This window comes from Pogona vitticeps, chromosome 2, assembly GCF_051106095.1.
Source record: "Pogona vitticeps strain Pit_001003342236 chromosome 2, PviZW2.1, whole genome shotgun sequence".
NCBI classification, from domain to species: Eukaryota; Metazoa; Chordata; class Lepidosauria; order Squamata; family Agamidae; genus Pogona; species Pogona vitticeps.
The window spans coordinates 185004940-185025322 of NC_135784.1; the positions used below are offsets into that span (position 1 = coordinate 185004940).

Genomic DNA, 20383 nt, shown 5'->3' on the forward strand with positions numbered 1-20383 from the left:
ATCATTTATAAAAATATTTGAACAAGAAGAAGCTCTCCGAGGCATTAATTAGTACTCACTAAGTATGGCTGCTTAATCAGCTGTAAATCCACTTAATTGTAGTGTTATCAGAGCTGTGTTTACCATCTTGTCAATACAAGAATACTAAAGAAGGGTTGATTTCAGATGCTTTGCTGAAACTAAGATATAACTGTGCATTGTGTTCCTATGAACTACTGACAAATAACTGTCAAGAAAGGAAACAAAACTGGTCTTGCATGACATATTCCTGACAAATTTTGCCATCACCTGTCAAGAGATCTTGTGTACAAAGGCTGGAAATCTCTGCTTGAAAATCTTGGAAAGGCAATCAGTGGTGTTCTAGATAAAGCAATAAAAATTATTCACCCTAATAAAAGATTTATAAAAATAAGTCCATATCTCTTCCTCTTTAAATAGCCTTTTTGAAAACATAAGGTTATTAAATAATGTTAAAAATATAACTTTTTCTGTTTTTTATTGTGCCACAGTGAAATTAAGAAATATTTATTAGCAGAGCATTACAAAAAATATGTTTATAAATGGCATTTTGTTTTTAATGAAATAGTGTATCTTGCAGTTCAGCATGCAGAATGCTTCTAACTCGGGAATTTCAAGGGAGAAGTTAAAGGCAGCTGAGTTCCAAAGTTATACAGCTGACTTCTCAGTAGTCTAGATATTTGCCATTTCCCCAAATGTTTGTATGTAACAATATCTGGTACTGTGTATTGAGAGACAGTGGACAGATGTTTGCCTTCACAAACTCTAAATTTACCAGCAGACAATATGGAAAGTTAGTGAAGTTGATTGTTACTGTACACACAATTGATAGGAACATAGATAAGCGCATCAATCCTAAAGTAGATCTACAGTGTTTAGATTATTAATCTAATAGACTGATTCAGTATTTTTATCCATCAGCAGATTGAAAAGATTTTAATGAAATTACAGAGTAACGACCAGTACTCCCATGCAAGAGACATTTGTCCCTCACCCTCCCCTGAGAGTGAATGCCTTTCTGAGATAGCCCCTACTATGGCACATGCAGGTTCATGTAAAAAGAGAGTCAAGGCTATTTTGTTCAGAATGATTGTGGTATTGTATGCAAATCCATGCAAATGTGATTTATTAAAATTCATAAAATTCATTGACTGATGTTTCTTTAATCAATTGATACCCTTATGTTAAACCCAATCTAGATGCTTAGGTAAGTACCAGTGAATTCAGTGGGACTTAATTATTTTAAATTCATTTTCCTCCCCTTGCATTACACAATATTATGGTGATTCTGTCTTCATTCAAGGTGTGTGAATGTTGATAAGAGACTAGAAGAAGCATCTTTGTTTTAAAAATAAATTAGTTCATTAGCAACCAGTGCTTTTCCTAATCTTATTCAAGGTTTTGCATGTTTTAGACCTAAAGAATTTAATTTTTTTTCTCTGACTGTATACAGATGGTTTGCTTTTTTGTGAAACTATTTGATATTTCAATGTTGTACTAGGAAGTAAGTGTGATGGGTATGGGTGATTGATGTAGGATAAACAAGATTGCTGGTAATACTAATAACTGAGGCAGCCACAAGAGAAGGAACAGGTAGCCAGGAATTACTAGGAGGTTCCTATTTCCAAGCACAAGAGCTTTCTGTATTATAACAATTTGAGTTATGTGTCACATGCACAAGCACACACTTTTTTGTTTGTTTTTGGTAGCCTGGGACATCTCTCCCCAATGAGGTGGGGTCAGAAAGGAGAACTGCCACTCCTGGAAGCCTTCAGTGTAAAATTGCTTATTACAGATTAAGAACTGAGCAAACGTGTGGTTTTTTTTGGGGGGGGGGTTGGTCTTTTCCACTAAGATTACATTCTTCACTATTTCTCAGTTTATTTTCCAGGCAGTCCAATTATGGCAGAAAGATATGCAGCCCTGATTTATGTTTATATCTCCCTGCCATTCACCAGTTCCAAATAATCTGTCACATCACTCTTGAACTATTTCTGATCTTTGGATGTGCCATGTGAACATACCCTGTCTGGTTAGGTGAACCTGCCAGGTAAGTCCAGCCTCCTTCTACAGCCTCTCTCAACATTACACTTATTCTGCCTAAACATGTTGTTTCCAGGAAGTGAAGAGCTGGTTCCGTTTTTCAGCTCTGGTACAAATGACACTTAGCAGAACTGAAGTAGGCAGACTGAGAGCTTGTCCTTTTACCCTACACTGATTGAAGACAGAACAAACCAAGTGATGTGCGACTAATGGAGGCAAAGCTTCTGTTACTGGATGTGCAGAGTGAAGCAGAGGAACTTGGACATTCCTGAGTAAAAGCTTTTCCTCCATTGTCTACTTGTGTACTGATGTGAGCACAAGCCATAGGGGAGGGAGCAGTGATTCTAGTGGAGGCTAGACTCTTGCTTTCAATCAAGTATGGATGAGAAATCAATATGCATTCCCTTGTTTCTATTTCTGCCAAACTACTGAGTTGTTTTACTGTGACATTCTGTTCCAAGGGCTTTGTGTCACATTAGTATGTGCTTAAGAGTAGTGGCTGTATTTGATAAGTTAAATAAAGCGTGAAGGTATCAAGGTGAAGCTTAAAGGCTCAGTGGTAGAAGAGAGACCTGGCTTTCGCATAACTTAAGAAGTCTCTGGTAAGCCATGTCAGAAACTCTCTGGCTCTTCTTATTGTCCCAGGTGAAAACAACCGCTTGATCTTTAGGAGAAAGCATCTTTGGTGTGCCAGGGTCTCTTTTCAATGTCTGTTCCGTGATTTCTGGTGTCTACTCTGAGTTGTAGAAGTTATGATGGCTATGGTTGTACTGGTCCTCATCCTCTCCGATGATGGGATAGTTGGGCGTGAGACAATACTTGGAGTCATAGACCTGTCGTGGCAGCCCGTACACAGTCATGCCCTGCTGCGAGGCCCCTTTGTTGCTGCCCATCTGCAGTGAAATGTTCTGGGTGTCACAATGCTCCATGCCTAGAGTGGGATCGAAAATTTGTCGCTTGGTTCCTGGAGCAGTCATGCCCGCCTGAGAATGGGTGCAGAGGGGTAGTGGAGAGAGAAGAGCAGATAAGTAGGTAGTAGTTAATTTGGGAGCATAAAAGCATTGCAAAATGTCTTTAGGAGAATAAAAAACATAAAGAGTATACAAGCTTTGAGTGACACTCCTGCTTCTCCCAGTCTACTGCTCAGCATGCTGATAGGATTTTATCAGTGTTACACATGAGTGGTTCTCAACCTTTGACCTTCCAGCAACTTTTTTACCAACTTCCAGAAACTCCAGCCAGCATTGCCAATTATCAAGGATTCTGATAGTAGAAAACAGCTGGAAAGCCAAAGGTTTGGAATCACTGTTATAGGTAGCTAAAATATCTTTATCTCAGTCAAATCAGCCTTCTCTAGTATCTGTGTTTCCTTTCTTCTCTATTCTGAAGCCAAGGTGTCTGCTTTCTAGTATAACACACACCCCTCTAGTCTTTTTTCTGAGTTCACTTTGATCTAGAAGTCATAACATTTCCTGGGAATCTTATTAAATTTAGAAGTAGCAGCTTTGTGGACTAGCTGTACAAGACGAGAACAAGCTAAAACTTGCTTAGTTATAGTCTTATCTTGTGATAACAGGCTCTGCCTTGCTGGAACTTGCTTTAGGCACAATTCATGTGTTTTTCAGAGGCTGGAAGCAAGCCTATTGGCTCAGAAAGAATCACAGTGTCCTTTTTTAACAGTGTTGCTGTTCATCCTAGGATAAATGATTAAGTGGATTACTGGTATTTTTGTATGGCGCCTAAAACAAGCTGCATGAAAGTGCTTGTGTCAATGGTATTACTGACTGCTCCATGAGACAGAATACCTGAAACCCACAGGAATACCTTGCTCATGTAAACATGCAGTTATACATTAATAAGTCCTAAAGTGGTAACGTAAATAGCTGTTTCTTTCAGAAACCAACTCCTTTTTAATATTTCTGTAATTTTAGTTATGTTTCTGACATTTCTTAGGGACATCTGCCTGCTCCTTTTTTCTTTACGAGAACTGCATTTTAACAGAAGCAATGTGTTTACACCTTCAGTAGGGGAGTTTACAGCAATCAATAGACTTCTGGTATTCTCTTTGAAGGGCTTGAAGAGGCATAGACGACAGAACACAGCTACATTCCCTGCCTTGCTCTTTTTTAAAAAACTAAAATAAGGGAGCCCATCTATGAAAAATATACAACTGGGATATCTTATTAATATTTATGTATTTATTTGATTTGTATACCCTCCCTTTAGTGCAAACACTACGCTGCAAGCATTGTCAGGCCTGTCTCCCTCAGAAGGTTCACATGATCTTATTTTCATTAAACACCTGTCTTCCCGGAACTGAAACATTTAATACTCCAGTTTAGTTACAGTACATACATTTTTCTCCCATTCTCTTTTTTTACCTGGCTAGCTCCCTTGTTGGTTCCCATCTGTAGGCTGATTGTAGCTTGATCTAGGGGTTGTTCCGTGCCCAACTTAGGGTCATAGAGATGCCGACGTGTGCCGTATGCTGTCATTCCCTGCTGGCTGGCAAATTTGTTGGTTCCCATCTAAGAAGAACACAGTGTTGAAAATTAGTCAGGTTATTTCCTTTTGGAGAGTCTCTGTCTGGGAAAAAAATACCATAGAACTGCCCATACATGGAAGATTCCTACTGTATTTTGCCACTTGGGACTCTTCCATATTCTACATCCCATTTCTGTTATACATTTTAGCCATAGTTAGGATGTGCTGGTATATCTGTGGATGTTTTCAGGCTGAGGGAGATGTCAAAGTGTGCTGGGGAACACATTTAACAAAAACCAATAGATTAAAAGTGTCAGAAAAGACAATTTAAAATGTACTTCAGGGGTGGTACATTAACTGAAATGCGATGTTACAGTCCTGTGTCTGCTTCACTGACACAACTGGTTACCGTATCATAATCTCTTGCCAATAAAATGTGCTTTAAAACATTAATGCTGGGGAAAGTTGAGGGCAGCAGGAAATGAGGAAGACTAAATATGAGACAGATTGATTTCCACAGCCTTGCATTTATAAGAACTCAGCACGGCTGTTGACAACAGGAGATTATGTAAATCACTCGTTTATAGGATTGCCGTAAGTTGTAGGCAACTCAATTTTATGTAATAACAACTTGGCTCTTTACTAGCACTCTCCTTCTTTTCACATGAGCTTTATTTTGCTTGGGTATGATAAATGGGACTTTTAAAGCTAGTTGATATTAAATAATATTTGCTGTGGAATGTGACACACACTGTGTATTGGGATGGGGGAGCAGTCATCCGTACTGCAGTGGCACAGTGTTGTAGTTAAGGTTTTTTTAAGTGACATACGTTTGGAACTCCTCCCAAGATAAACAAATAGATGCTCAGGTTCCTTAACATAAATGCAGAGACAGATTCTTGTGGTGAGAACTTGATACTGTAAAAACCCCTTCATTTTAATCTGCCATGGCCTACAGCGCATATTCTCTCTGTGTGTGTATGTACTGCTGCTGTGAGTTGTTTCTTTCCCTGTAGCATGAATCACTGTATCTATGTTTACATATTTTTAGATAAAGCTAATATCATTCAGTGCCTCTGAGTGGCAGGGCATTGTCCAAAGTCTTCTCATAGTAAGGAGCCCTGCCTTGTTGAAAAGCTCGTCTGGGTATACTGAATTTAGTGAAATATTTTCATCCCAACCCTCCTGCTGTGCTTCTGGCTGCAGCAGCTCTTCTGCAAAGATTGCTTTGACTACACAGCCTCCTCCCATGATGGCCATGTGGGAACTCAAGCATGGTAGCCCAACTTTTGCCACCAATGTTAGAAATTCTGCTTGCTGCCATAAAATGTTTTCAACCCCTTTTCTTGGGAGAAATTCCCACCACAGAACAGCTCAGAAGTAACGTACCTGTAGCCCAATGATATTCCGTCCTTCTTTCAGCTTTTCAGGCATGAATTTGCGTTGTTGTTTCTCAGCATATTTCACCCCTATGTTCACCTTGTTGCCCTTTGTCTTGGCCTGTTCAGGGACAAGAGGCAGGAGTCCTTCAGATTTTGCCCGTGTTCTGTGCTAACTTGGGTATGGTAAAATGGTTCTTTCACCACAATCTCCTCCATATAATGGAGCTTGGCTCTTACTTCCTCTGGTGGAGAATCTCTTGAATTGCCAAGGATAAGCAGGGTCCTATTACTCTGCAATCAAGTTAAGAATAGCATGGGGTTTTCTACTCAAACCTGTAGGGCTTGCTGTGCTCAGAATTGGGGACAGATAGGCAGGGATCAATTCTGAACTTTGAAAATGTTTTTCTTAAAATGAGAGGTCTCATCTCTCCGAAGAATCCCTCTGACTTAACAAACTTCCCCTCCTATAAGTGGTTGGGAAGAAGCTACGGTTACTGAGTGGCTAGTTAGGCTGCTCAGAGTAATCTTAAGTACTTCCATTTTCCCAAGCTTATTGTTGACCTTTGTTACGTATTAGTGAAGACAAATTTACGGTGAAGCTGTTAGAGACATTGTCCTGCATACTAAAATGTGACTTCCCTCTGTGTGCTAGTTATGAAGGGAGAAAACTGGGTTTGTCCTTTAGGGAAAAGAAATGAGGACTAGGAACACACAAAACAGACCACTGGAAATTAGAAGATTCCAGTGCCCAGCATATGGAATCTAAGGCTACTGCCGGATGATGGGTTAGTGTGTGCTGCCAAACCCGAGTTGAATTAGGGCTGGAAAGCTGTAGCAGTAGAGAGAGTGAACTATTAGACAACATATAGGCAATGAATTCTTCAAGTAGTTGTGAGCAGCCTGCAAATCTGAATATCAGTTCCTAGTTACTAATCTTTTTAAATTAAATGGATATTGTGGCTTTTCTCCAGTGAGCTCAAGGTGGCGTACATGGCTCTCCTTCCCATTCTGTTTTCCCAACCATTTCATGAACTAACTCAGACCGAAAGAGAATAACTACCCTACCCTGGTCACCCAAGGATTTTCATGGTTCATGTGATATCCTAATCCCATTCTCATGCTCCAACCATTGCAATTTGCAATCTGTGGATAAAGCTAGCTAGATTGGAAGAGACATGTTTCTTAACCACTTTCCCTGTTCTCCCACAAGGAACATGCAAATTATTTAAAATGTTACAGTTTCACTGGCACTGCAAAGCTTTGTTAAAAAACTGTTCAGTAATCAAAAACTGCTGAATAAAGTAAGCTGTTACTCACCATACTGGCAAGAGCAATCAAAGTAGTCTGCACCTGGGTATGGTTTGTGTTCTCAAAAAGGTCATTAGCTTCAAAGATGTCATGGGGCTTCACTCCATATTTTGTGATGGCCTTAATGAAGTTGCCAATGTTCTCCAACTGCAAAACACAAATGGTCAATGAACCATCTGTTGAGCCTCTTCGTACCCTACCTCCATCAACTTACCAGTCACTGATCCAGAAGGGTATGGCTTCCTTCTACAATTATTGACTATCAAGTGGACAGTGGTGTTTAAAGGTCTAGTGATTGTACTCTTAAAGGGCAGTTTTAAAATAAGGGAAAAGAATGACTGAAAAGAAGTGGACATCAGCAAAGTTGACAGGAAGATTGCATCAGGAAATTTTTGCATGTTTATACCAGCCAGTGGCATGGCTGGTATAAACATGCTTGAATTGACACTGGTTATGAGAGCCAGAGGTCTACTCCTGGTGGTGGCTGAGATCTGGCACCAGTAATGACAGAGCTGCAATGTATGAAAAGGAGGGTGATCTTTGTTGTATTTTGGGGGGAAATGTCTAAGGAGAGTAGACAGTTACTGCCAAAACCACTGAACTCTGATGCAGTGGAAGGAAGGGGACCTAACCTTTTCCTCACCTGCCTCTTCTATATGTCAAATGCACCTTCCTCCCTGTCTAGAAATCCTTTTTCTTCCAGGGTTTCATTGCACATGTTTGCTGTGTAGGCCTTGATCAAGTATGCAGAGCTAGTTCATCATCTGACTTTGAGGCCAGGATGGCTGCTGTTGGGGCCTCTGTTCATGAGTGCTTTATTGTGCACATACAGCGCACCTTCCTTCTGAAGCTGCAGTTCTGGTACAAAAATATCACATCTCTTAGGACACAAAGCAGTAAACCGAACAAATGTTAGCATTTGATCTGGACAGAGTGTTTGTCACTGTTGATGTAATTGTGTAGGGCAGGGAGTGTGCTTCAGCCCAGATATCTTCTTGTGAACTTTCCTTCTTTGATTGTGGTGCCTGGTTGTGCAATTTCATCAGCAGAATAGAATGAGAGATAATGTGTGGAAGTTTACATTGTGTCATATCAGTGAAGAGGAGCATAATTTCTTCCTGCTATACTCTTATAATATTGGCCTTTCATTATTCCAACTTTTTAAAAAGATTGTGCTAGAGTGGCATTTGAGGTTATGTTGCACTGCAGTTCCCAGGCTCCCCAACTGCATTGACTTATTGGCAAGACTGTGAGAGTTGTAGTCTAGAAAATAAATTTCCCCAGCTCATTGATTCCCCAGCTGTTATTGATTAAAAGTAGAGGGACTGACTATTTGCACATCTGACTCCCACAAAGATGTATCGCAGGAACAAGGCTTGCTAGAATAATGAACAAAGGGCAAAATGTATTTGAGGCTTGTTGGGCTGGAGAACAAAGTTTTTGGCCGGGTGTTTCCCTATGTAAATAACCACTTCACACTTTCCAGAAGTAGCAGTGTGCACTTTCTGAGGTTTGCAGTTTGTTTGGTAATGAAAAAAAAAATCGACAAGTCCATGTACACATTTGAAAATACATATCACTTAAAAATGCATACACTGGACAAATGCAGAAAAAACAGGCTTTTGTCAGTAAGGGCCTTTCACAGAAGATGTGTACATTGCGGAGCGACACACTACAATCTGTAAATTTCCATTGAAGAAGAAAGAATTACAGTCCCTAAATATAGGACTGAAACATGATGAAAATGTGGGTAGAATTCTGATAAATGAAAACAAGACTATTACATTTTCACATGCTTAATTGAGCCATTTATTATTATTATTATTATTATTATTATTATTATTATTATTATTATTATTATTATTATTATTATTATTATTATTATTATTATTATTATTATTGAAAAAGCTTGCTTTGTGACTTGGGTTTCTAGACCATAACTTAGTCTATTGACATCCCAGTTTTCTAATGGAATGGGTTCCTACCCTATATCAAAGGGAGGGTTTGGAAAAGATAGTGTTGTGGGAGACAGAATTCACCTGGTGCCAGTTCTGGGTGGACTCATTCACCTTCTTCACAGATCCTGGTTGAAGTTTGTTTATAAGGCTGAAAGAGAAATTGGGGAAAGCAGTCTTATGCACAGCACAACAAAGGAGGCGCTTTGTGTATCATGTTTCTCTGAAATGAAGCTTTGACTTCCCACTCTGCTACTGTCTTGACATAACAATACACTGTAATACACAAGTGCATGATTTCTCCTCTGTAGAGGTAATCTCCATGTATATTTAAAAAATATATATCCTGAGCAGTTCTGAAATATAGTAGCCATAGGTGGGAATAGAATAGTCAGCAGGTGGGTGTTTGTATTTTTACAGTCACAGTTGCTTTTCCATCATTTAAAAAGAGCCCGGGGATACTTTACATACCTTTGTTTGAAACAACCAAAATGTTTAAAACACATCATTTGTCAAAACAGCCAGGAATCACACATTTAATGGTTCTACAATTGCTACTCACTCAACACTCTGCAAAAAAGGAAGCTGTTTGCAATGCTGCATGGGATACTGTCTTCATTTCTGATTAAGCAATGTACAGAGTTAATAAAACCGAATAAATTTTTAAAAGGTTTTTACAAAATACAAAAAGAAATTAAGAACGAACAAGCAAATATGGATGAGACCTAGGAGAAGAATTGTCCATTTATAATTTACTAGGAAAAGTGGATACATTACATAGTGACATCAAGAAAAACAGGGGGGGGAATGCCAGACAGAAACAAGAACATGGTATGTAGGGATTATTTTTATGTTCTAACCATGGGTTCAGTGTTAACATAATTGTTTTCTGGTTGTTGTGGGTTTATCATAAAGTTTTGAAACCAATGACAGCATGAATAGCTCGTTTAGTCTCTGTGACGTTTTATCTTAGGCCAGGAAGTATAAATTTTGGCTATGTTTTCTATCTTTTGTATGTTTTTTTAAAAAAATCAGAATAATAAAACGAATAGATAAAGTAGTCGAAAGAAAGGCAGCACAGAGTCTGCTTTTCTGCCACTTGGCCGGAATGGTGCGTGGAGTTACCAGATGTCCAGGGGAGTGGGGGGGGGGAGAGAAAAAACACACCTCTAATCACCAGCTAGGTTGATTGACATCTGGACCAGTTTCCAGAATGTTTCATGTAGAAGTCAGAATGGCGAACTGCCTGCCTGAAAGTTTTGCAGAAAGCAGCAGTTCTTGTGTTGAAAGCCATTTGTGATACAGTGATGCCTTGCAAGATGAAAGTAATTTGTTTAGCGAGTAGCGCTGTCTTGCAAAATTTTCATCTTGCGAAAAGCGGTTTCCCATAGGAATGCATTGCAATGCAATGCAATGGGAAACCTCGCAAGACGAATGAAGTATTTTCATCTTGCAAGGCATCGGTCTTGAGGAAAAAACACGTCTTGCAAAGCACAGCCAAAGAAGAAGCTATCTTGCAAGACACCACAGCGATCGCAAAATGCTTTCGTCTTGCGAGTTTTTCATCCGGCGAGGCGTTCGTCTTGCGAGGCACCTCTGTATTTTTCACTCCATAGTGTATGTGTGATGTGTATGCATTGCTTGGCAATCAGGCTATCAGCATACAATTTCGCATACTGTGTAGTTGTTCTTGTTTGTCCTTAACAAACTCGGGAGTGTTAGTATTTGGGACTTCAGTTTCCAGAAACCCCTAACTGGCATGGTCAGTAACTATGTTGGCTCTGGACATCTTGGACCTGTGGTCCTAAAAAAGTAATTTTTCCAGGTTCTGCTCACTAGCCACCTTCAACAGTTTCTTTTGAACCAAGGAAGGCAGGTTGAGTGGAGTCAGCAGCACATAGGCTGGAGCCAGAGGGATTGGTAGAAGCAGCTGGAGGGGTTGCATCTGGCTCTACCTTCCCTGGAAAAGCATTGCCATCTTCCATAGGAGGCCCAAGCTTGAGCTTAGCCCAGGCCAAAGGAGTACATTTTTGCTTTTAAGCTTGCTCTGCAAGATGCAGTCTCCCCACCGCACTGAGATAATGAACTGATTTGAAATTGGAATTTAGTAACTGAAGGATCAGGACTTCTGCAGCACCCTACTCTAGAATTCACAATTGAGGGTAGGCCTTGCTTGAAGTTCAAATCAGGATGACATCTACATGCATACTTTAAGACATGAAGGCACAATCCTTTTCTTGAAGTGCACCAGTTCCATTTCTTGATAAATTATGCTCTGTGATTTAGATCAGCTATCTTTCATGTCCTACTGGAGTCTTCAAAACTACCATTCATGACAGGCCACCTGTAATTTAGGATAAGAACGAGGAGTCGTGTCCGACTCTTCGTGACGCCATGGACCAGAGCACACCAGGCCCTCCTGTCTTCCACTGCCTCCCAGAGTTTGGTCAAATTCATGTTAGTAGCTTTGATGACACTGTCCAGCCATCTCATCCTGTGCCGTCCCATTGCCATAGTTTGCTGTGGTCCACACAAAGGCTTTTGCGTAGTCAGTGAAGCAGAAGTAGATGTTTTTCTGGAACTCTCTGGCTTTCTCCATAACCCAGCACATGCTAGCAATTTGGTCTCTAGTTCCTCTGCCCCTTCAAAATCCGGCTTGTACTTCTGGGAGTTCTCGGTCCACATACTGCTGAAGCCTACCTTGTAGGATTTTTAGCATAACCTTGCTAGCGTGTGAAATGAGTGCAGTTGTACAGTAGTTGGAGCATTCTTTGGCACTGCCCTTCTTTGGGATTGGGATGAAGACAGATTTTTCCAATCCTCTGGCCACTGCTGAGTTTTCCAAACTCACTGGCATACTGAGTGTAGCACCTTAACAGCATCCTCTTTTAAGATTTTAAATAGTTCAACTGGAATGCCATCACCTCCACTGGCCTTGTTTGCCATGCTTTCTAAGGCCCACTTGACTTCACTCTCCAGGATGTCTGGCTCAAGGTCAGCAACCACACTATCTGGGTTGTCCAGGACATCCAGATCTTTCTGATATAATTCTTTTGTGTATTTTTGCCACCTCTTCTTGATGTCTCCTGCTTCTGTGAGGTCCCTACAATTTTTGTCCTTTATCATGTCCATCTTTGCACTTAAGCGTTAAAAACATTTGATTTGGCCTTGCAATTTGTCTTGTAACAAAACAAGCAAAATGTCTACTTCCTGTTTCAAATGATCTTCTGGAACCCCCCTCCCCATTTTACTTGGGCCATCCCTTTCTAGTGCTTGACAGGGCATGAATGAGAGACGGTTGTGGTTATCAGGACACAAATCTCCCCCTAACTCCCATGGTTACTTACTCGCACAAGATGACTCCGTCTTTCAAACTTTCCATGAAACTTTCTCCAATCCGCCTCCCCGTCACTTCCTCTATCCATTTCCGCAGTTCCTGCTCCGTCTGGGGATCATACTTCTGTGCTAGCTGTAGAGAAGAATTGATTAATTTGGAATTAGTCTGCACAGTCAACAGTGGCTAGTGTAAGGGTTGAGAACCACAGGTCACAGAGCTGAATCTGATCTTGCTAGCATTGTTTGGCAGCCTGAGGTTCCCCAGGTAGCCATGCCTTCTGTTCCATTATACAATTTGTAATGGCTGCTTAGATTTTATATGTCCCCACTCCCCTTCTGAACGACTGCAGTCCATTTCTTAAGCTCAGTTACTGGCAGTGGGGTAGTAGTAAACAAGGAATTACAGGTGCTTTTCATGGCAGTACCTAGAGCAGTGGTCAGGGAACAGGGGTAAATTACCCCAAATGGGGTAAAAATAACAATCCTGGGGGTAATGAGGACACGACCCTAACCCTTTCCCTCCTCCTCCTCTCCTGCCTGGAGGGGAGTCCCTGGCAACCTGATCGCCCCCTTCTCCAGCCCAGCTGCAACCGAACCATGGTAGATGACAGCTGGCAATAGGCCCAGTGGAGGGCAAGGCGGGGGCGAGTGGTTGGAGCACCCCAGCCAGGAGGAGCCTCTCCTTCCAGTGCTGGAGAGGTGGAGCATGGTGGAGGGGATGGCCATGATGGTGGCCTGGGCCAGGCTCAGCCTTCTGGCACTGGGCCACCACCCCATGCCCTGTCCCTGGAGGAGCCCATCGGGGGCAATGACGCTTGCCTGGCCGTGCGGTTTCCTTCGGCGGTGCCTCCACACTGGCTGGCCAGGCCTGGAGGAGCCTCTTGCCCCCCCCCCGTGCACCAACTGTCACAGCCCTTCAATGGCGAGGCCCACGGCAGCCCCAGCGAGTAGCCGCCAGAGTCGGTTCCGGAGCAGGAGACGGCATTGGGTGCCCCTGGAGGGCGAGCCACCTGCTGCTCTTTGATGGCTGCCGAGGAGCCGCCTGCTGGCGGAAAAAGGGAGCCGTCCCCATGGGGCCAAGGACTGAGCGCAGCCCTACCAAGTGGTGGCAGAGGAGGATGCTGCAGTGGCCCGGGCGGCGAGGCTTCGGCAGCGGCACTCAACTGGCCGCGTGTGACTGAGATCCTTCCTTTCAAATCAAGGGGGTAATGTCAGCATATAAAAAAAATTTTAGGGGGTAAAAGGTAAAAAAGTTCCCTGACCCCTGACCTAGAGATATCCCCTCCCTGCAACAAGTGAATCCAAACATGCTGATCAGTGCATATCAACAGTTGATGTTAATGGCTCTAATTGCTCATTCAAGGCCTTGAATACTTTGCATTACAATAGGGATAACTTGTAACTATTTTTCCTGGGAAAATCACTTGTACTTGTCTTCTAGGGGCTGAGAGGAGGGCTGCTAAACTCACCTAAATCCACCCCTTGAGAACTTCTCTAAAACTGGCCCTCCAGCTGAAAAAAGCTCTCTCAAGCCATTATTGTGGACTAACACTCCCTTCTCTAGAACATGAGGTATGTTTCAGTTCTTCCGGGGCAGAGTAAGTGCCTTGCATCTATTCCTAAGTACTGGAAATTGCAGCCGTGGCTACTTGGTCCATGAACAGAAGTGAATGAACAAGGTAAATAAACAAAATGTGTGGTGTTAGTGGAAGAGACAAAATAGGGTGTGGTTGTTTCTGCTGGCCTAAGGTTGATAAGTTTGTCTGACCTGTTTGGACTATTGTTTGTCTGTCTGTAGCTTTGTTTGATTGCAACTATGTATTGAGTTCCAAGCACATGGTACTAAGGGTGGAGCTATGGCCGGACTCTCTCCTTTGTAGGACGTTTTCAAGCAGAGGTTGGATGGCCATCAGTCAGGGATGCTTTAGGTGTGGATTTTCTGCACTGGCAGGAGGCTGGACTTCATGAGGCCTGATGAGACGTGTTTTATCAGTAGCCACAGTCATGCACACTTCTAAATAAACATGTGTTGAATTCAGCTAGAGCTACTCATTATTTTGAACATGGTCAATTCAACAAAAACATTTGTGGTTGGTTTGTCAACACTTTTTTAATCCAGTGCAGTATATAATGTTGCAGAGGAGATTAATATAATGTTCTGCAAACAGAGGAGAGTTGGGAGCTAGACATCATAGGAGTGGGAATTGGAGAATGCTCAGACAGTGATACTTGCTTAAAAGGATATTACAAATCTAAAGTCTTAATTTATTAAATGTTAAAGTTAATGTTGGTACAGTGGAAATTTAAACCAGCCTCAGAGGCTGAAGTGACATCAGCATTCGGGCAGTGACATAAATCTGGGAAAGGCAACCTTTGCACTAGTTTGCCTCTTTATTTGGAAATGTGCTTGCAAACCAACAAATCCTAGTGTCCTTCTAAGGGCCTTTTCAGACCTTGTGCCAAAGCAAGTAGGGTCTTGGATTCTAGCAGCTCTTGGAGTATATGTGAATGACTGGGGCTGATTTAGAGGAGTTTCTGATCTGCCATCCTATAAAAATGCTTGACGGCATGTTGGTCTTTTGAAAGATCCACATGCTCTCTGAGCCTGGAAGGCCAGATGATTAAGTCATTGAGAGCAGCGTGTTGCACAGACAAATTATTATTCCTGTTCTCTTCTGCTGTCGATTTATAAATAAAAAGAGAAAACCACTTTCTAGAGTTCAGTAGGTGGGAGCAAGATTATTCTGGCTTCAGTCTGGCAACCATCACATGAAAAAAAAATCTCATACAAGTTCCTCCTTTCAGCCCTGTTTCAGCAAAGGAGTTCTTGGGAATGGTTTCAGAGATGGGAGGTTTTTTGGTGCCACCCTAGTGTGGCTGGAGAAAAGAAGCAGGGATTTGTATACAGTCATATAATAAAGCAGCACTTTGTTCAAACAAAAGGTAGCTAGTGGGGCTCCTAGGAAATCAGAAGATCTCTAGAAGCCTGTAGGTCATGGATGGGTAACATATGGATGCTCTGCCATTGCTGGACTCTTTTAAGTCCCATCAGTGTTAGCTGGAATAGCCAGTGGACCACGTGCACAATTGGATCTGGGCCTGTGAGTTGTCATGGGGGTTGCAGTCCAGAAACAGCTGGAGAACTACAAGCAACCTATCCCTGGGATTGATGTAATCTGATGACCTGCTGGTTGCTCAGATAAAAACATTTATTTCATGTCTACTTCACTTCTTGGCTTGAGGGTTGCTACCTCTTTCCTTCTATTGACCCTGCTCTTGAGCCTTTATCTGACACATAGAATTAGGAAATAAAACTCTTCGTGACATGGAAACAAATAGTGGCAAAAGCTTCAGTCACCTATTTGTCTTATTTCACTCACATTTAATTAGGCTGCTGGTAAAGGCATACAGTCACAAGCAGCTACAAAAGTGTGGCCCCTGCAGTCCCTTTTGGTTTATCATTGCATTTTATCGTAGCAATTCTGCGTGGGGAACATATGGCTCGGATGGTATTGGACTTGGAACTCCCTTTACTTGTAACCAGTAGTGAGGAATTGTGGGAGTTGTAGTCACTCTAGGAGTTTTGGGGAGGATGGTCTGCAGTAATTGGATATAGCCGCCCCATCCTGATTTGTGTTCCCAAGCCTTGCTTCCTTATTTGTCTTTTTAAAAATAGTATCTAGCAGCATTTATCCCTATGGCCTGCCTGTCTGACATTTTCTCTTAGCTCCACCGTCTCCTCGGCTCATTCATACCCTGTTTCTTTAGCTGCAGCTTTTGCTGCTCAATCTTTCCTCCAAACCTTGCTTTTCAGTTGTGTATTCTTCCCCATCCTCTTTAGCCATCCTCAGTAGTGCTTTTGTCTCCAAGCAAGGAAAGCACATGCTACAACTGTGTGAATATTTTCAAGAGGATCACCCTTATAAGCCCCAAACAAATGCAATCTAGATTGAATACATCAGGGCCCACTTGCTTTTTTCCTTCTTATAGCTATTTTTTGTGACCAAAGTCCACCTCCCACCCACCCCTATTTCCACCCTGTAGGTAGGGATGGACAACCATTGTCTTCAAATGTTTTGGACTGCAGTTTCCACAACCCCTTTCAATATCCACACTGATTATGCTGGTTAAGACTGACAGGAGTTGTAGGTGAAACACCCCTGAAAGGCCTTAGTTGCTCAGGCTTGTTGGGGAAAAAACACAAGTACTTATATTCTTTCTCATAGGCATTGCACATTCACAAAATTCAGATTAAATCAGGCCAAGGAAGGGACAGATAGACAGTACACAGTTTAAGAAGCATTCTCCTTTTCTCCGTTTGAACTTTTAATTCCGATTACAGCTTTCTTTAGCTGCTGTAAGTTTTTTTTTAAGCAAGTTGATGGGAAATATTCCTGTTCAGTGTGGTTGGATCAGAGTTCTGGGCTGCAGATTCTGGTGTCAATCAATGGAAGAGGAATCTATGGCCTGTATAAGTAGCTCATTCTAGTACAGAAACAGTGAAAGCCGAATTCAGCATTTCCTAGCTTTTTCTTGAGCTGGCAAGGACCTTGAGTCTCTGACAACTCACTCTTCTGATGGCTCCCATCCTGGGCTCCTAACCAGCTGTTGCAAAAGGCTAGAACAATTTGCTCTCACTTGGGAAGAAGAGTGCAGAGAGAATGACTGCTGCATTTTTTTCAAATGGCGAAAACAGCTGTCCACCTTCCTGATGTTCAGCTGCTTTGATAGCCTTCCTCTGTAAACCAAAGCTTAGGAAAAGTTAATTCTATGGACAATTCTTAGATTCTTGGAGTTGCAGTCAAAAAAAAGTAATCCATTCTGAACTCTTGTATGATGTGGTATTGTAATCAAATTAAATAAAAATAATGTGTATATTAAAAAGGAACAAGGGATATGTAGCATTTTACTCAAAAAACTAGTCCTCAAACTACAGTATACCACTTATGCTGGGTTTTCTAAATGCATTTTACACAAAGCTTCACTCACTTTGTGTGGTTAAGAGAGATTAATTTTGTACTGTGGCAACAGGTTTATTTCTGTAGCTGATGGGCTTTGCTGGTACTGGCTTTACTGTGTGTGGTATGTTTAAGTTGTTTGACTTTTAAAAGGCAGCCATTACTCTTAATCTCTTGCACATCTTCAGCTGTGCTGCATAGGAATGAGCTTTGCAATGGCTGGTGGAATCTGTGGGAAGGAGATGTCCTAGCTCTGTCTAGAAAGTACATTTGGAAAAGTCCACTTCTCTCTTCCAGTATAACAGTAGCAAAATCATTCTTGGAGTATGGATCCAGCCTCATATTATGAGCAGCCAGTGAAAACACCAGGGGGAAAGTTAGAAGATCAACTACAGAGGACGTTTTGCCAGGTAAAATGGGGACTTACTAGTGATCAAGAGAAACAGCTTGTTCTGTGATGTTGTAAATAAAATGAGATGAAGAGGGAAAGACAATACTTTTAATCTGTCAGGATAACAATGCTTCTAAAAAGGTGCTGTGCAGCGCCCAAAGTACTTCTACTGGTAAATTTGCTTTCTGTTTGTTTCAGCTGGGATGTTCAACCGAATTGTGGCAATGTAAGGTGTACATTCAAATCAAACCATTATGTGTAGTGAATTGTAATTGAAAATGACCTTTCCCCACGTTTAACATTGATGCCAAAGGCCTCTGAGGAGGACTGGAGGATTTGTCGGGTACTTTGGCACTAGTGAGAGAGTGGGTAGCAGGGAGATCATGCAGTAGGAATTCATTCAAGCAAGATATCGAGAAGTCCCTTTAAGAAAAGTATCTATTGGATACCTAGCTTCGCCCTTAGCTTCAGTAGTCTGTTATGCATACAGCTGGCTGAACAGTCTTAAAAGTTGGGCACAGTGATAAAAGCCATTCTTTAAAAAAAAGGTTATGGTTAAAGACGGGTACTTAAGAATTCTGTTCCAAGTCACAAAATGGTATTGGGGGAGCCGTGGGGTGAAGGAAGGAAAGCCCTCCTTTGTTATTTTAGGTATTAACTGCAAATGCACTAATTTACAAATTGATCTTGCTTTATGTACAGCATGTCCCAAGCCACTCCTTCCAGGACACCAAAATGGAGAGAAAATACTAATAAACAATAACACTTCCACTTCCTGAGGACACAACTTTCCCCACATAAATCCTAATAATCCCAGCAGAAGGACAAATTCTTGGGAATCTTGGTCTGACACATCCCCCATTTTTCTCCCAAGTTTGGCGAATTCCTCCTAGAGGGGACACAGTCTGTTTGGGTTGGCAGAACTTCCTGGCACTAGGTGAAGGTATGAGGCTGCCTCACATCCAGAGCAAGGATGGGCCCCAGGAATGCATGCATACAAATGGATGGAGACTGTGTGTGCACACACTCATGCACGCACAGAGCTATAACCAGGCCTGCCAAGCACCCAGAATGGAAAGAAGAAGCATAAGTGAGATGCTAACAGAGCTCCTCTGAGAGCCAACCCGGCATTTCATGAGATGAAACTGGGCTGCTTGCAAACTATGCAAAGGCTTCTCTTTATCTGTGTGTGCTTGGGCTCTGGACAGCAGTAATGATGGCATGGCTCTGGGATGGGAGTGAGGATAGGAAACAGCAATGCCTCTGGTTCACAAATTCCTCTCTGGATGTGATGCCAGGGGATTTATTCTGACATTCCAGCCCTGATCTCTCCTCCTAGTTCTTCCTCTGACTCACTCCATGACCTCAAAAGTCCTTCCTCTGTCCCTCAAAGTGCATTCAGACCTACCTTTTTAAGAGAAAAACTGTGTTTGATCACAGTAGCTACACTCTCATTTGCTCTCTAGGAACAACCTAGTTCTGTTTCTGGAGAGGGAGAGAGTTATCTTCAACACCAGAACCACCTGCCCTCCCTTCCTCCACCTCAAAGGATGTAGTTCTATACCTGCACTACCTGTGATAAATGTTCGGATTTTCAAAAAAAATATTTCTACACTGACTTGTCTGCTAAAAATATTTTGCGTACCAGAAAGATTTCCAAGGCCATGTTGTAGGCAACAGCATATCCGGTCCACATGTTTTACTGTCTGGGCCTGTTGTGTATCATGGTTCCATTATTGCTCTGTATTAAAATCCATATTTAAAATCCAAGACAGAGGTTTCACAGCTCTGTCCCCTGCCAAAAGGAAGCATGGAAGACTGGCAGAATTACTGGTCTTAAAAACTCCTGTTGTTAGTATGCCCGACAAACATTAACCCTCCAAAGCTTTCTTTTTCCCCAAAGGAGAAAAGATACAGGAACCCCACTGGTGCAAAAGCAGAGGATTTTGAGCAGAAAATGCCAGAAGGATAAAAGTTTACCTTCTCTTCTATCCATCCCACACCACAACGTTTGATCCTGTTTTTTTGGGTTGCAGCTGTTGCTTGAGAACAACAACATGCCGCCCCAGTTGAAGATCCATGCCTTTCCCACATAGAATATAGGCAAGCAAACAATCTTTCAGGAAATGCTGCCCCCTGTTATTAACCTTATCGTTCATTTGAGACAATACTAGGGTGTTTAGAACATGGTTCAAACACCAGGACTCTGCGGCACTTTCAAAAATGCTTCTGAGATTGTACACTGGTTTCCCAAAGGCATCTGAAAGACTGGCGGTCCAAGCAATGGCTTGGATCACTTCGGCAGGCTTGTAGAGAAAACAGCAGGTGAAAGACATTTGGGCTTGGCTACTGGAGCCACAGAGGAAAATCCTTGATCAGGTAGGTATTAACCTGGCTGGACAGTCACAGGCAAGCCTTCAACCTGGGATTTGTCATCATTATTGGAATGACAAGTGCAGAAACAATTGTAAAACACCTTGCATGGCAGAGGGGAACAATGTGAATTTT

The 20383-nt window shown here is 42.0% G+C and overlaps 1 protein-coding gene across 1 annotated transcript in view; it reads right to left on the reverse strand.

Moving 5' to 3' along the window:
• Positions 1-483: 483 nt before the first annotated feature.
• The window catches only part of CNN1 (calponin 1), a 29579-nt gene continuing 9679 nt past the window's right edge, over positions 484-20383 (reverse strand). The window contains exons 2-7 of the mRNA XM_072991589.2: positions 12538-12659; positions 9275-9341; positions 7245-7382; positions 5935-6045; positions 4443-4589; positions 484-3044 (exon numbers count right to left, since the gene is read on the reverse strand). Coding sequence (XP_072847690.1) covers positions 2793-3044; positions 4443-4589; positions 5935-6045; positions 7245-7382; positions 9275-9341; positions 12538-12659 — 837 coding nt within the window. The 3' untranslated portion in view covers positions 484-2792. The remainder of the gene's footprint in view (positions 3045-4442; positions 4590-5934; positions 6046-7244; positions 7383-9274; positions 9342-12537; positions 12660-20383) is intronic.